The sequence below is a fragment of the Myotis yumanensis genome, unplaced genomic scaffold, assembly GCF_028538775.1.
Source record: "Myotis yumanensis isolate MYYU_CA2020_CCGP unplaced genomic scaffold, mMyoYum1.0.hap1 SCAF_1, whole genome shotgun sequence".
Taxonomy (NCBI): domain Eukaryota; kingdom Metazoa; phylum Chordata; class Mammalia; order Chiroptera; family Vespertilionidae; genus Myotis; species Myotis yumanensis.
In genome coordinates, this window is record NW_027223752.1 from 15378347 (window position 1) to 15391933 (window position 13587).

Here is a 13587-nt window from a genome sequence, read left to right on the forward strand (position 1 = left end):
CTTCCCAGTCAGGTGACTGCAGGGCTGTGCTAGGCCCTTCTGGCCTCTGAGGGGGACCAGCTGGCCCCATAGCTCCAGTTGCCAATGTCTGGGCGTAGCAGCCTCTCTCTCTCGGGACCACAGGCTCTGTCCAGCTTCTTGTTCTCTCAGCACCAGCCCTGGGGACTATGGAATCTGCACCCCCACGCAGGCTGGAAAGGGCGGCCGGAGCCGGGGTGCGGACTCCCGAGGGCGGCCACTGCCCCTGCCTGGGTGCTGAGGGCTGCAGGCCCCACTCCTGGAGGGGTGTGTGTCACGTGTTCTGGGGGTCATCTGGGCATTTCCACAGCATCCTCACCTGGGAGGGAAGGTGAACACCCACCTGGCCTCAGCCCTGCCCTTTGTGTGTCCCCCTTTTTCTTTTGCCAACAACCCCCCAGGGTCCAGAAGAGGTGGGCTCTCTGCTCCCTCATCCGGTCTGACCAGACCGTTCCCTACATCGGAAACCCCTCCTGCCCCACGCCGACCGTGGAGCTAGGCTGGGGAATGGGTTCCCCAGAGAATAAAGAACGTAACTGTTTATTAGCCTCAAAATGTGGCCCCATTACAAACACCAGGATGTGTTCACGCCAGTGAAGAACAGACGGTAGCCGGCGCACCGTGTGGAGGAGGTTTCCCGGCGCTCATTCAGAGAAGTGTGGGGGAGCCTCGAGCCCCCACGCGGTGCAGCAGCGCAGCCGTGAGAGCCTGAGTCCCGTGCGAGCTGCGATTTCATCAGCAAAACAACAGCTGCCACATGGCCTCGCCGGCAGGAGAAGAAACAGCTGCTGGTCAGGGGCTCAGCAGTGCAGGGCACCCAGGGGCAGCGAGACCCCGGCAAGGCGAGCTCTGACTCCTGTTCTGACCCTTCCCCGTGCTCCATGCCTGGCAGACATTTCTTTCACTCTTTACAAAGTGCTGGGGCAGAGGAAACACCACCTCATTCTGCAGTCGGTGAAACAGGCTTAGCAAGGTTGAGTGACTGGTTCGTGGTCAGACAGCCGATCAGAATGGACCTGGTGGCAGAGCCTGGGGCTTATGTCCCCACCCACCCCCCTACTCAGCCCTCGGCCCAGGCCAGCCCTGAGTGGCGCCTCTGGGCTCACCCTGGGCCTGGGACCAGGCCAATCCCCCTCTGCAGAGCCCCCCACCCCCTCACCCCCAGCTGGGCAGCGTGATTGTCCTCACCTGCAGTGTTTCTGTCCTTCAGGCTTGATTACTCTCTGCCTCCTTTCTTTTCCAAGAGGCCACTTGAAGGAGCGGAAATCAGGGCGTCTGCCAGGCAGCCCGGGAGGCCCTTCTCCACAGCCTGCCTGCGGGCCTGTCTGGACTGTGTAATTAAAGAGCCAGCTATTCATTCAGCCACATCGGAGGCTGTTGTCCATGTCCTGTGTGCCCTGCACGGAAGGGCTGGTGCCAAGCCTCACCTGGAGCCTCCCTGGGCCGGAAGGAACCAGGAGGCTGGTGGGCTGGAGAGACCAGCCGGCCTGGAGTGAGGTCAAACGGACCGGTGCAGGGGTGCAGGGCCGGGTCCCCAGCCCGGGCCCATGCAGGTGGGGAACAGGAGTGCACCGGGGAGAGGGGGCCCTAGGCACTAAGAGCACGGCCCCGGTCCTGCAGTGCCACCGTTGAGTGGCATGGGGTAAATCCCACCCCATCCTGGGCCCACACAATGTGAGGGTCAGTCCGAGCGGGTGGCACGCCAGGCCTCGCGGCCAGCCCAGAGGCGGCAGGGTTTCTGCCAAGAGGCTGCGGGCCGCTCCCTGCTGGAAGGCAGAGGTCAGCAGTGGGAACCACACAAAACTGGAGCCTGCGTGCCCAGCCGAACGTATTCCAGCCAAAGGGAGAAAGTAAAAGCTCAAGCTCATCAAACAAAATGCGCTGTGGGTCCAGCTCGGCCAGCAGCTGCCGCTTGGTGGCGTCTGGTCTATGTGAGTCTAGGTGACCTTGCTGGTCAGATGAGTAGCGAAGGACTCTACCTATCACTTAGCTGCCAGGATTAGAGATCGAAAGAACCAGGGCTTTGGAGGCAGACATAACTGGATTCAAATTCTGCTCTTCCTTTGACCGACTCCTGCAAATACTCATGGAGCCTCAGTTTCCCCATCTGTAATATGGGGTTAATCACAGAAGGGCCTGCCTCAGGTCACTTTTATGAAGATTGAAGGAGGTTAGTGTATCTAGCCTGCCTGACATGCAGTCCACTCTCAGATGTGGTAGCTATGGTTACAGTTAATTTGGGGCCGGTCTCCATAGGGCTGAGTGAACTCTCACAGGCCCCCAATCTAACAGAGTTCATCGCCACAGTCTCTAACTCATAAAATTTTATTCTTTCTCATAAAACGATTAAGTGGGAAACTACATGTGATTTAATTGGTGGGTTATAGTATTTTTCAAACAAATGAATTCCCAAAGCCAAGGGGAAGAAGATGCCTTTGTCAGATGAAATGACGCTGGCTCAGTGGAAATTTATGATAGGAGATCAATAAGCAGAGGTCCCAACAAGATGGAACTGCCTCAAAAAAGCCCACGGATTCTCTATCCAAGGACCTGGCACATTTCAGCCCAAAGAGGGCACAACACAAAAAAGGGAAGAGAAATTAACATTTATCAAGTGGTGCTCTGACTGGGAGTCAGATGGCCTTCTGGTCCTAATGCTACCACTGACAGCTGCAGGACCTTGGATAAGTCACTTAACCTCTGGGCCTCAGTTTCTTCACCTGCAAAATGGGAATAATAATAACACCTACCTCATGGGAAGGAGAGAGCTGAGAGGAGTAAACATAATGTACGTAAAATGCTATACCACTCACAGGAGGCTCACTGCTACCCTGTCAGTAGGAGGAGCTGGCCAGCCTCTTCCTAACAGCACCTCAGGGTTCAACTTTCATAAAAACACCGTTTGTTACTAGTTCCAACCACTCCCTTCATTCTTCTTAAGACCATTACTGTCACCCGGCTGGTGTGGCTCAGGGTTTGAACATTGACCTATGAGCCAGGAGGTGATGGTTCAATTCCCAGTCAGGGCACATGCCTGGGTTGTGGGCTCGATCCCCAGTGTGGGGGGTGCAAGAAGCAGCCAATCAATGATTTTCTCTTATCATTGATGTTTCTGTCGCTCTTTCCCTCTCCCCTCCTCTCTGAAGTCAACACAAATATATTTTTAAAAAGACCATTACTGTCAAGACACTCAGTCTGCCCAATTTACATATTTGCAAATTAATTCTATGAAAGAGGTAAATTAAATGATCTGCATTGTCCAATTACTGTCAGAAGCCCTTCAATCCCAGCCCAGGCAAGAGTCTTGGTGGATGACCCTTCTTCTCCGGTCCAGTCCAGACTTATTCAGCCCGTCCTAGTGCGGAAACAGAGGTGAAGCTGCTGCAACCACGTGAACGCAGGTGAGACTCTTTGGGAAGAGACTTCGATGTCAGGCAGAATGACAGGCTTCCAGAGGTGGGAGGCCGTGGAGACGGGACACCCTTGGCTAGTGACGAAGTTGCCGCTCCCGTGGGTCTGTAGGACTGGCTTCTGAGGGATTGGCTGAAGGAAAAGCCAGATGAGCCTGCAGCTGTGAGCTTCCCTTCATGTGGTCCTCAGCAGCTGGCCGCAGTCTTCCTCCTTCAGGTCCATGGATTCCGGCAGGTCGCCCAAGCACCCTCACCGTCCTCCACCTGATGAGCTTTCCTCCAGCCCCGGGACCGGTAGACAGCTCCATGTACAGACCAGGGAAAGAGGTCCAGAGAGGTCAGTCACCTGCCCGAGGTCACCCCAGCAGCAAGAGGCAGGCCCACTGTGAGCGACCATGGAACCTATGCGTTTGCAGATGGTGGCTCATCCCGCCCCCGGGAATCTCAGAATGTTGTAGTCACACTCTGAAGCCAACAGGACTCCACGAGGGAAGGAAAATGGAGTCCATTCCTTGGCCCTTCTCCGAGCCAGTAATTAGTTCTGGCCAGTCTGTTTCAGGTACAATTTGTGGGGCTCTCTCTGCCCTCTGCTGTCAGGGCTGCCCCAGGGATGGGGTTGGGGGGGGTTAGCAGGAGTCAATATGCCAGTGGGTAAGAGCACAGCCCTGGGGTCACAGTCCTGCTCTGCCTCTCACCAGCCGTGTGACCTTGGGCAAGTAGCTTTGTCCTCTAGGCTTCAACATGACATAAAAATAGCAACCGAGAACTTTTATTGAGTGTTTACCCTGTGCCGGGCACTGCTCAAAGCCCTTGCCTTGCATTCTTTCGTCTCATTATCTCAACCACTGTATGAGGTAGCATGCATCCTTGTCCCCATTTTACAGATGTAGAACACTAATGAAATTCCAAAAAACCCCAAGGGGGTAGGGAAAATATATCCACACAAAGGTTCGGCTCAGGGCTCCTCTCGGGCCTTCCGCTAGGAAGCCATTCCCTAGGCCAGGGGTCAGCAGACGTTTCCTTTAAAGGGCCAGATGGTAAGTATTTTAGGTTTTCGGGCCACACGTGGTCTCTGTCACAGCTCTTCAACTCTGTGGCCACAGCAGGAAGGCAGCCATAGCCGGTGTGTACATGGCAGGCTGGGTTGTGTCCGACATAACTTTACAGACTCAGACCGTGGCTGTGGTGGCCGTGGGCGATGGTGCTGGCCCCTGACCTGGGGGATGGCTCCTCCTACTTCTCAGGGCCAATCCTGCTCAATCCACCTGTCCCCAACTCCTTTCTTCTAAGTGCCTGGGCCCCACTTGCGGGAAAGACTGACATATGAGGTAACAGAGACGAGAGGACACCGGGAAATGGGGAGGTGGGGGTGGAGGGGGCCCGGGCCAGGGAACCTGCTGGTCTCCATCAGCAGTGAGGTGGCGGAGCCCCGGCAGGAGCAGTATTTGCTCAGGGGGGCAGGAACATGGGTCACGGTGTTCAGAAGCAGGGAGGGACACCTGCCTGGTGGAACCAAGACCCCTGGTTGTGATGGGGGTACAGGAACAGGTCTGGACAGCAGGAAGCATTAGATGGGGGCCCAGTCAAGAGGGCTGAGTTATGGGTTCATCTCCAGCCCTTGGGCGGGGGCGGGGGGGGGATGCAAATACAAAGGGAAACTGAGGCAGAAGTCCATTCAAAGAACAGGCGAGAAGTTGGGGTCAGAGAAGAAGCTGTGGGTGACTCTGAGCCTTGCCTACCGGTAGGACAGGGCCACGAAGATCCTGGCTGCTGAGCAGGGCGGGCTCGGGACCAGGAGAGCCAGGCCTCCAGGCGAGCCCAGACGGGGAAGAGCAGCCAGGGCCTCCACGTCCACCTGTTCCTGTCACCCCCTCTCGGAATCCCTGCACGGAAAGAGAACGTCTCTTCGCCGCCCTTGCTGAGCCCGCTGGGGAGCTCAAGGAAGCCCCTTTGCCTTAATCAAGTCCATTCGATTCAATAGCCATTCATTAAACACGTGCTACCGGCCAGCCTCTGGGGACACAGACAGGACGCACCGAGAGCTGTCACGGTTTACAAGTGAGGTAACACCTGCGCCACTTCCTACCATACAAAGGAAAACGCTCACGGAGCGTGACCAAGCGCCACTGGACAGAGGACTCTGCCTGTGGGAAGGCCTCGCAGGAGCGTTTGTTAGCAAATAAGAATGATCGTTTCTATACTATAATGCACGGGCCTATTGGCTCCCTGCACGGTTTCACAAGAATGAAGATCTGCCCCCTCTTTCTAGAACTCATGCAAAACATTTAAACATTCAAGAACTTTTTCCCCCTGAGAAGCATGAAGGTATCAGACTTCCCAGAAAAAAAGAAAAGCCTCTTACTAACCAACATGAGAGAGAGAGAGGGGAATCATCTCATGCCCTTCAAGTCCTTCGGAGAGAACGGACTTAAAGAAATGTGTGTGCCTCTCACCCAATGAGCTGAAAGAAAGCCCTGTCCTCTCAATAATGGTACTTCGGCTTTAAGGGGAGTTCGAAGGATTAAAAGCTTAGAATAAATGGTCATCAGGAACTAAACTCTAACTCTATACACTGGTTTTAAAAAACCCCAGGCTCACAAAGATAATAAAAAATGCATTTAATAGCATGTCATGGTACAGCTTAAAGGTATATCAAGTCTTCTTTCAGTCAGTGCATTACAGGGAGAGAGAAGGGAAACGTCATTTGTGAATGCACAGTCAGATGTAAGCGCGGGTGCGGAGAAATCCCGGTGTTCCCACACCGTTAAAACCCGGAGTTGGGACACGCCGCTCCAGGCCGGCGCCCTGTGCCGGAGTGGGGATGGCTGGTCCAGTATGCGCTCTACAGTGTTAAATTGAATTGTATACAAGTATTAACAAAAGAATAAAATTTATTATTCACAAAACTGAAGTGGTTATCATAAAGCTTACAAGAAAGTACAGCCTAGAACGAATGCATTGAAAAACTAGTTTTAAAAATAATAAGACATACTGGACAGTTTTGGGAACTGATATTATTATAAAACGAAGGGGCGATCGGCACAGTTTGACCACCTAATTTCTAAGTGCACTTTGTAATGGTCCTTGCGAGCTGCCACGTTTCCCAGGATAATGACAAAAAGCTTCGGTCCAGTGTCACTGGCTTATGGTGACGGGGTATTTTATTTATTGCATCGCCAAGAGTGGATTTTAAGAAAAAACACTACAAAGGTTTCAAAAACCCTATTTATTCTCTATCATCAAAAATAGCAACAGGGGGACTTATACAACTTTTCTGTGAGTACCCACCAGTCTATTTTTTTTTTCTTAAAAAAAATAGAAGTTAGTTAAAGAAAAATGATTTGGTTTTTAAAAAATAATGTAAGGAAACACTTAATCAGATAGCCCAAGGAGTCATCAGAAATATGTGTAGCAAGAAAGCTTCATTGGTGGCCCTGTCCGGCCCCTGCACGTCTGTCACTAAACTAGAAAGAGAATGTACAGTACCGGTATGCTCCCCAGCCTGCCTGATCAAATGGTTCTGTTTTGAAACCCATTATTGCTAAGCCAGAATGTTGTCGTGGAGAACGAGCCGAGGGGTCGCTCAGAGAGGGTAGAACTGAGAGGCCGCCTCCGAGGACTGGATCTCCACCTGGGCCATTTTGAACCGGGTGCACTGCAGCCACTTGCGGAGGGCCGCCAGGCCGGTGCTGCTCTGGGCCGAGCCGGGCAGCGTCCTTAGGCTGTGGTGGTTGACGTTGTTCTGAATGGCCTGGAGGCGAAGCTGGAGTCCCCCGGACAAGTGCTGTGGAGGAAGGGCGGGACACTTCGTTTAGTTCTTTCCTCCTGGCGCTCACAGTGGACCCAGGAGGCGCCAGCCTGGACTTGGGCAGGCAGACCTCACGTGGCCCGAGGGCTGTCTGGCCTGAAGAAGGCCAGCTCTCGCATTTGGCAGCGCTCAGGGCATGGATGTGAGCCTGTACCATGTTTCTACAGTCAGCCTGGCCCCAATCCATCTCAATCATGACATTCCTAGCTTGACTCATTCATTGCCACGGGAATGAAAGCGACATCAGTGCACGGCCGACACCTCTTGTGTCCCCCGGGAGCTGTGCACCATATGACCCGCTGTGGCCATGAAGTGCCAGGGCTCAGAGGCCAGGCTCCCTGGGTTCAAATCCCGGCTCCTCTCTGGACAACTCTGGAAACAAATCTTTTCAGGCCGTGCTTGGATTTTCTCCTGGGCAAGTGGGGCAGTAACACTCACTTTGTGGGGTTTCTGTAAGGATACGTGAGCTCACAGAGGGTTCAGCACAGAACTCGGCACGTGGTAAGTGCTCACTGCGCTCTAGTCGTGGGTATAACCTCTCTGCTCTCATGTTGATGCACATGAAGAAGCGAGGCTGTAAGCTTTTCTTATGCTTCCTAGCTTTTCATGGAGTTCCGTGGGCCTCCTTTTAGCAGTCCATCCACATCAAATTGCCACGAATTATCACCCACTGGGGGGAGGGGCAACCTGGAAGTACAGGCACTTTCCCCATAAGAACGAGGACTGGGGTGAGGTTTCATCCACCAGCGGCCACGGATAGGACCACCCCATGAGTTGGGACTTGGCCTGCGGCCGCTGAAGGCTGCATTTCTCTCTCGGTGCCTGGGTACCTTGACGTCACCCCCTCCTTCCTCCAGCATCCCTCCCCAACTCCGAGAAGGCTCTGTCTTCTCCCCCTGCCCCACCCCTGCTCCCAGTGCCGTAACAGGGCCCAGTTTTGGGTGGAGCGGGTGGCCAGCTTTGGCATCTTAGTGCCAAGTCCTAATAACTTTGTTCACTAGTCGTGGAGGATCTCTGGACCTACGATAACAAGGTACCACTCACAGCAGGGACTGGCAGCGGGAAATACGCTCCGTCAGGGCTGCCCCTTCCTGGCTGTGGGGCCCTGTCCAAGCCACTCCTCCTTCTGGTCCTGCGTTTCCTCTTGTGTAAAATGAGGGGGTGGGACAGGTTCCTTCTAGCTCAGTTCTGTCCTTCATTCAATGCTATTCTTTCTTAATAGAATTCTTCCCATCACAGAATGACAATTTCAGCAACCAGGAAATGGCACTGGGCACGCCTGGGACCAGACCCCACGGGGACCCTCTGAAGGCAGAGCAGCCTTTCAGCCTGCATTCCAGTCAGTCACTGAGCCGCACCCGGACTCTGGGATCCCCCTGCCCCCACCCTCATCAATAGAGGCTCCCGCTGCCACCTGGGATGCAGGCCTTTCATCTGGCCCACAGGGGCTCCTGCGCTAAGGGCCCCCAGGGACCAGGAGCAGGTAGAATTCATCTTTCTCCACGGTGAGTGGAGCGCGAACGAGCCCTCAGAATATTAGGACGTTCTCTGGAGGGAATGGAGCCTTGTCTGCAGGGGTGACTTACCTTGATATTTGACTGAATCATTGGCAACCACATAGGTATCAGCTGTGTGGAGAAACACAGAAGCCTCGTTATGACTGTTCCCCCTTCTCCCACATAAGCTTCGACAACTCGAGGGACAGCAGGGCACACTGAATTCCTCTCACATCACAAAGGATGTGGACTCCTGCTGCGGAGTACCCCTTATCAAAAAAGCGTCTTTCTGCCCAGCCGGCATGGCTCAGTAGCTGAGCATTGACCCATGAACAAGGAGGTCACAGTTCGATTCCCGGTCAGGGCACATGCCCAGGTGGTGGACTTGATCCCCAGTGGGGGGAGTGCAGGAGGCAGCTGATCGATAATGTTTCTCTCTCATCAATGTTTCTCCCTCTCTCTCCCTCTCCCCTCCTCTCTCTGAAATCAATAAAAAACATATTTTTAAACATTTCAGCCATCCATTATTTGTTTTTTAAAAAGCAAGCGTCTCTCTGTGGCCAAACCCTGCTGAGCTGGTGGCGTTTGGAGGCGCCCCCTGAGCGCCCCTTGAGCGCCTGAAACACACACTTCAGAGCAAATGACTGACTGTCTCTTGAAAGCCATCAAGCACGGGAAATTAAATGTGTATTTACTCAATCAAATCCTCACTTTCCTGAAATAGAGTTTCCTCCATGGATCTTTAGAATTGAGTCTGAGCAGCATGGCGACTCTATCTGTCCATAGTCATTAAGAAAACATCACTGGGAAGCGGTCGGAATGTTTCGGTGATAGAAAAAGACAAAGCCTGAAGTGGCCTGGTGTGATGTGGAAGGTGAGACCCAGGGATTGAGTCAGGCCAGGGCTCGAGAGGGTGGGTGCCCAGGCCGGCGGGCGGAGAGGAGGCCCTGCGAGCGCAGGCGGCTGGGTGCCCGGCCCCTCTGCTGCCTCTGACTCGCCCTTCCCAGGAGGCCCAGGTGCCCGGGCTGAGTGCCTCCCGCAGGGGCTCTGCCGTCAGCTCTGCTCTCTCGGCCACGTTTCAGCCCCTCGGGACAGAAGGGAACGTTCGTGGCCTGGCCAGTCCAGATGTCAGGGACAGGATGCAGCTTTTCTGGAAGTGTGCTCCGCAGAACTCAAGTTCAGTGGGATTTAAACCGGGAGGGGGGCTATGATCCCTAAGTTTGGGAATGCTGGGGTTTTTTATTTGTGTTAATATGCTTATATGCGTCTTCTCATTTCCCCCAATGTTACTTCCCACGGATCCAAGTGTGTCCCCTCAATTAGATGCTGTAATCCTTGCCCACTCAGCCTCCGATCTGGCCTTATCTGGAAACAGGGTCACTGCGGATGGAATTAGTTATGGTGAGGTCATTCTAGAGTAGGTGGGCTCCTAATCCACTCTGACCGGTGTCCTTATGCAAAGGGGAAATGTGGACACAGATGCGGGAGAACGCTGTGTGAGATGCAGGCGGAGCTCGACAAGCCACAAAACACCAAAGACCCCAGCAACCACCTGGAGCGCAGGGAGAGGCCCGCAACGAACCTCCCTGGCCTCAGAAGGAACCGCCCTGCTGATGCCTGATTGCCTCCTTCCAGCCTCCAGAACGGTGAGGCACACATTTCCGTCATTTACGCCACTCATTTGTCATACCTTACAGCAGCCCTGGCAAAGCAATACAAGCGCACCCCAGGAAGCAAAGCCCGGGCGGAGTGTGCGGGGAGGGGTGGAGGCAGGAGGGCCAACGTGATGCTGAAGGTGTGGTTCTCAAGAGAGGGCCACGAGAAACTAGCTTAGAAAAGCAGAGGCCAGGCCTCGCCTCGTCGCCCACGGAGGACCTGGGAAGCCATATGAGGAGATTGGATCTTATTCCAAATTCAATACAACTTCTGAAGAGGGCGCCCCATTCTCCAGGAGCAGACTGTGCTCCAGAAAGGCGCTGTGGCCGCAGTCTGCAGACGAGGGTGCGCGCGGGCATGGAGGCGGGAGGCAGGGGCCCGGGGTGGAGGCGGCCTCCACGGTCCAGGTCAGACCAGGGATGGCTTCTGGGATGGAGACGGATGCTGCCTGCGGAGATCCCCTGTGAGGGTCTAGGACTAGTTTGCTCTTTGGAGCAGGAAAAAGGCAAAGAGGAAGCTGAGGTCTCTAGCCTTGGCAAACGGGAGGACGGCGATGCGTTGAACACAGTGAGAACCAGGGAGAGAGGCTTGGGGGTGGGGGGCAGGGTATAAATGACCTTTCTCTTCACTTGCGTGGCCATAGACTGCCGGTCTCATTTAATTCATCAAAACATTCAAAACATAATAGTAAACTGGGTGAAGTAATAAATTCCATTTCTCTCTGAGCTTCTGTTCTCAGGGCTAACTGGCTGCTGTTTGGCTTTCAACATGCTACTGATGTGTACAACTTGCTAATTTGACTTCCAGTGATGTTGCAGCAGTGAATATTCAGTTTCTAACATAAATATTGTGTTTAGAAATGGAGCTGGTGTGTCCCGAAAGATGTAATTGGACTAAAATGCAACGTATCAGGAAGTGACACCCTCTCCCAAACTCCCCCTGCCACCAACACTCATAACAAACTGTAGGATTACACACGTTGGTGCCAGAAACGATTGTGTGCTCTGACAGTCTTAACTGGAAAAAAATAAACAAGGAAAACCGCTTCCTCCTGGCGTCTGTACAGCAAGAACCAAACCCTGCGGTCCTCATGTCCACAGACATTTATTGACTCTTGGCCTATCTGATATGGCAGCAGGCCCATGTGCCTCTTGATATTCGGGAAATACTTGAACTAGCCTCTTGTTAAGAATCCTGAGGGACCAGGGAGGGTAGGAGCCAGGGAGTGCTGAGTACTCAGACCCTGGGGGACACTTCTCCCAGTGCTGTCTCTGTTTGAGGCAATCCAGGGGAATAGTGAGGTTGGTTTTAGAAGGGGGTTTTTATTATTTCCCCATTGAGGTAACATGTGGCCGTAAGATTCTAAAGTATACCTACAGCCTGGCTGGTTTGGCTCAGAGGATAGAGCATCGGCCTGCGGACTGAAGGGTCCCAGGTTCGATTCCAGTCAAGGGCACGTGCCAGGGTTGCGGGCTCGGTCCTCAGTGTGGGGCATGCAGAAGGCAGCCAATTAATGATTCTCTCTCATCATTGATGTTTCTATCTATTTCTTCCTCTCCCTTCCTCTCTGAAATCAATAAAAATTTATATATATATATATAAAGTATACCTACAGGGACCTTTGGGTTTGTGATTTATAAGTCACATGACTAAAGACTTCAGGTTAAATCTCATTATTAGTGAGAGTGTTATATAACCCAGCAGTCATCCTATTTCAGGAATGCTAATTTGACTTATTGAATAGCATTCATTTCAGTTTCCTTTTGCTAGTGGCTCCTACAAAGCTGTCAGTAAGAATTAGATGTAATTTATTTTAGGCTCTGTAATGTTATAATAAAGTTGGGTGTTTTTTTTTTCTTCCCCAGAAGCAATATCTGGAAAACTAAAGGACAGTTGAAAAAAAGGTTGCTTTTCATCATAATGAAAGTGATTTCTTTTCTCTTATCTCAGTTTATGCTACGGGATAAATTGAAGACGCCCTGCTTGGTTGAGTGTATTCATTTCACTCCATGCTTTTCCCAGGCCTCAAAATTAAAATTAGTTGTGAGACGCTCTCGTTCAATAAAGATGGAGTAACAAAGACCAGATTCACCCTCCTGCCTGAAACAAGTGAAATCCAGGTGGAGTGTATGAAACACGGTTCTCCAACACTGAACACCAGCCATGCTGGGCAGTGATGACTGAGGGAGGGGAAACCAACAAGATGAGCAAGGTCAGCCCCGCCCCCGGCCTAGCGAGTCCTCAGGCAGCTGCGCAGGGAGGAGAGCCCTCGGTCTCCCTAAGTTGAAGGGATGGAGCCAGAAGTCCAGGGAGGCCCTACAAACTCGAGCCACAGTGGAGAGGAGAGAGCTGCGCAAAGAGAGGCAATGGACTCTGAGGGTCTGTAAGATCTTCAGTCTTCAGCTGAATACTGACCATGTGCCAAAACCACTCAAGACTAATCAGGGACAGAAGCTACTCGGGGTTATACAAAAACCACCCAAAAATATTAGATGCAAAAACCCCTGCTGACCACATAGGACCAGCAAACTTGTGTTTCCACTAATTAGAGTAGAAAAGTCTCGTAAACCATAGGACATCAAGTAGAGTACTCAGGGTGCTACCTGAGTAGTGAAAAATGTTAACCCTAGACAAAAATGCTGCTCTGATCCCACCTAACCCAGTCTCAAAAGGATAAAACTGTTTCTAAGTAATTCAACTATGTCATAGAATATAGGTCAAGAATAATGTTAAGAATGCAAAAATATCCAGCACCCAAGAAAGTCAAATTCAAAACGTCAAGAATTCATTAAAAAATTACCAAGCGTGCAAAGAAGCAAGAAAATGTGAGCCATAATGAGAAGAAAAGTCAAACAATTAGAAAAGACCCCAAAATGACACATAACAATTAGTAGACAAGGACATTAAAACAGTTATTATAGCCGAATTTAATACAGTCAAGAAGATAAAGGAAATATTGAGTATGTCGAGTAGAGGCACAGAAGAGTTAAAGAAACATGCTGATACTTCACTAAATATAATGAAAACTATTCGTTCACAGATCTAAGAAGCGCAACAAATGCAAGCACAAGAAACATGAGAAAAACCACACTAAAGTGTTTCATCATCAAATGGTTTAACAACAGTGGTAAAGAGAAAAATCTTAAAGGCAGCCAAAGAAAAAAAGACATATTATAGGCAGAAGGAGAAAAGTTAAGAA

At 51.9% G+C, this 13587-nt stretch overlaps 1 protein-coding gene across 1 annotated transcript in view; it reads right to left on the reverse strand.

Moving 5' to 3' along the window:
* Positions 1-6037: 6037 nt before the first annotated feature.
* LOC139010207 (protein unc-79 homolog) overlaps positions 6038-13587 on the reverse strand; it is a 224189-nt gene continuing 216639 nt past the window's right edge. The window contains 2 exon segments of the mRNA XM_070414385.1: positions 6038-7212; positions 8823-8864. Coding sequence (XP_070270486.1) covers positions 7012-7212; positions 8823-8864 — 243 coding nt within the window. The 3' untranslated portion in view covers positions 6038-7011.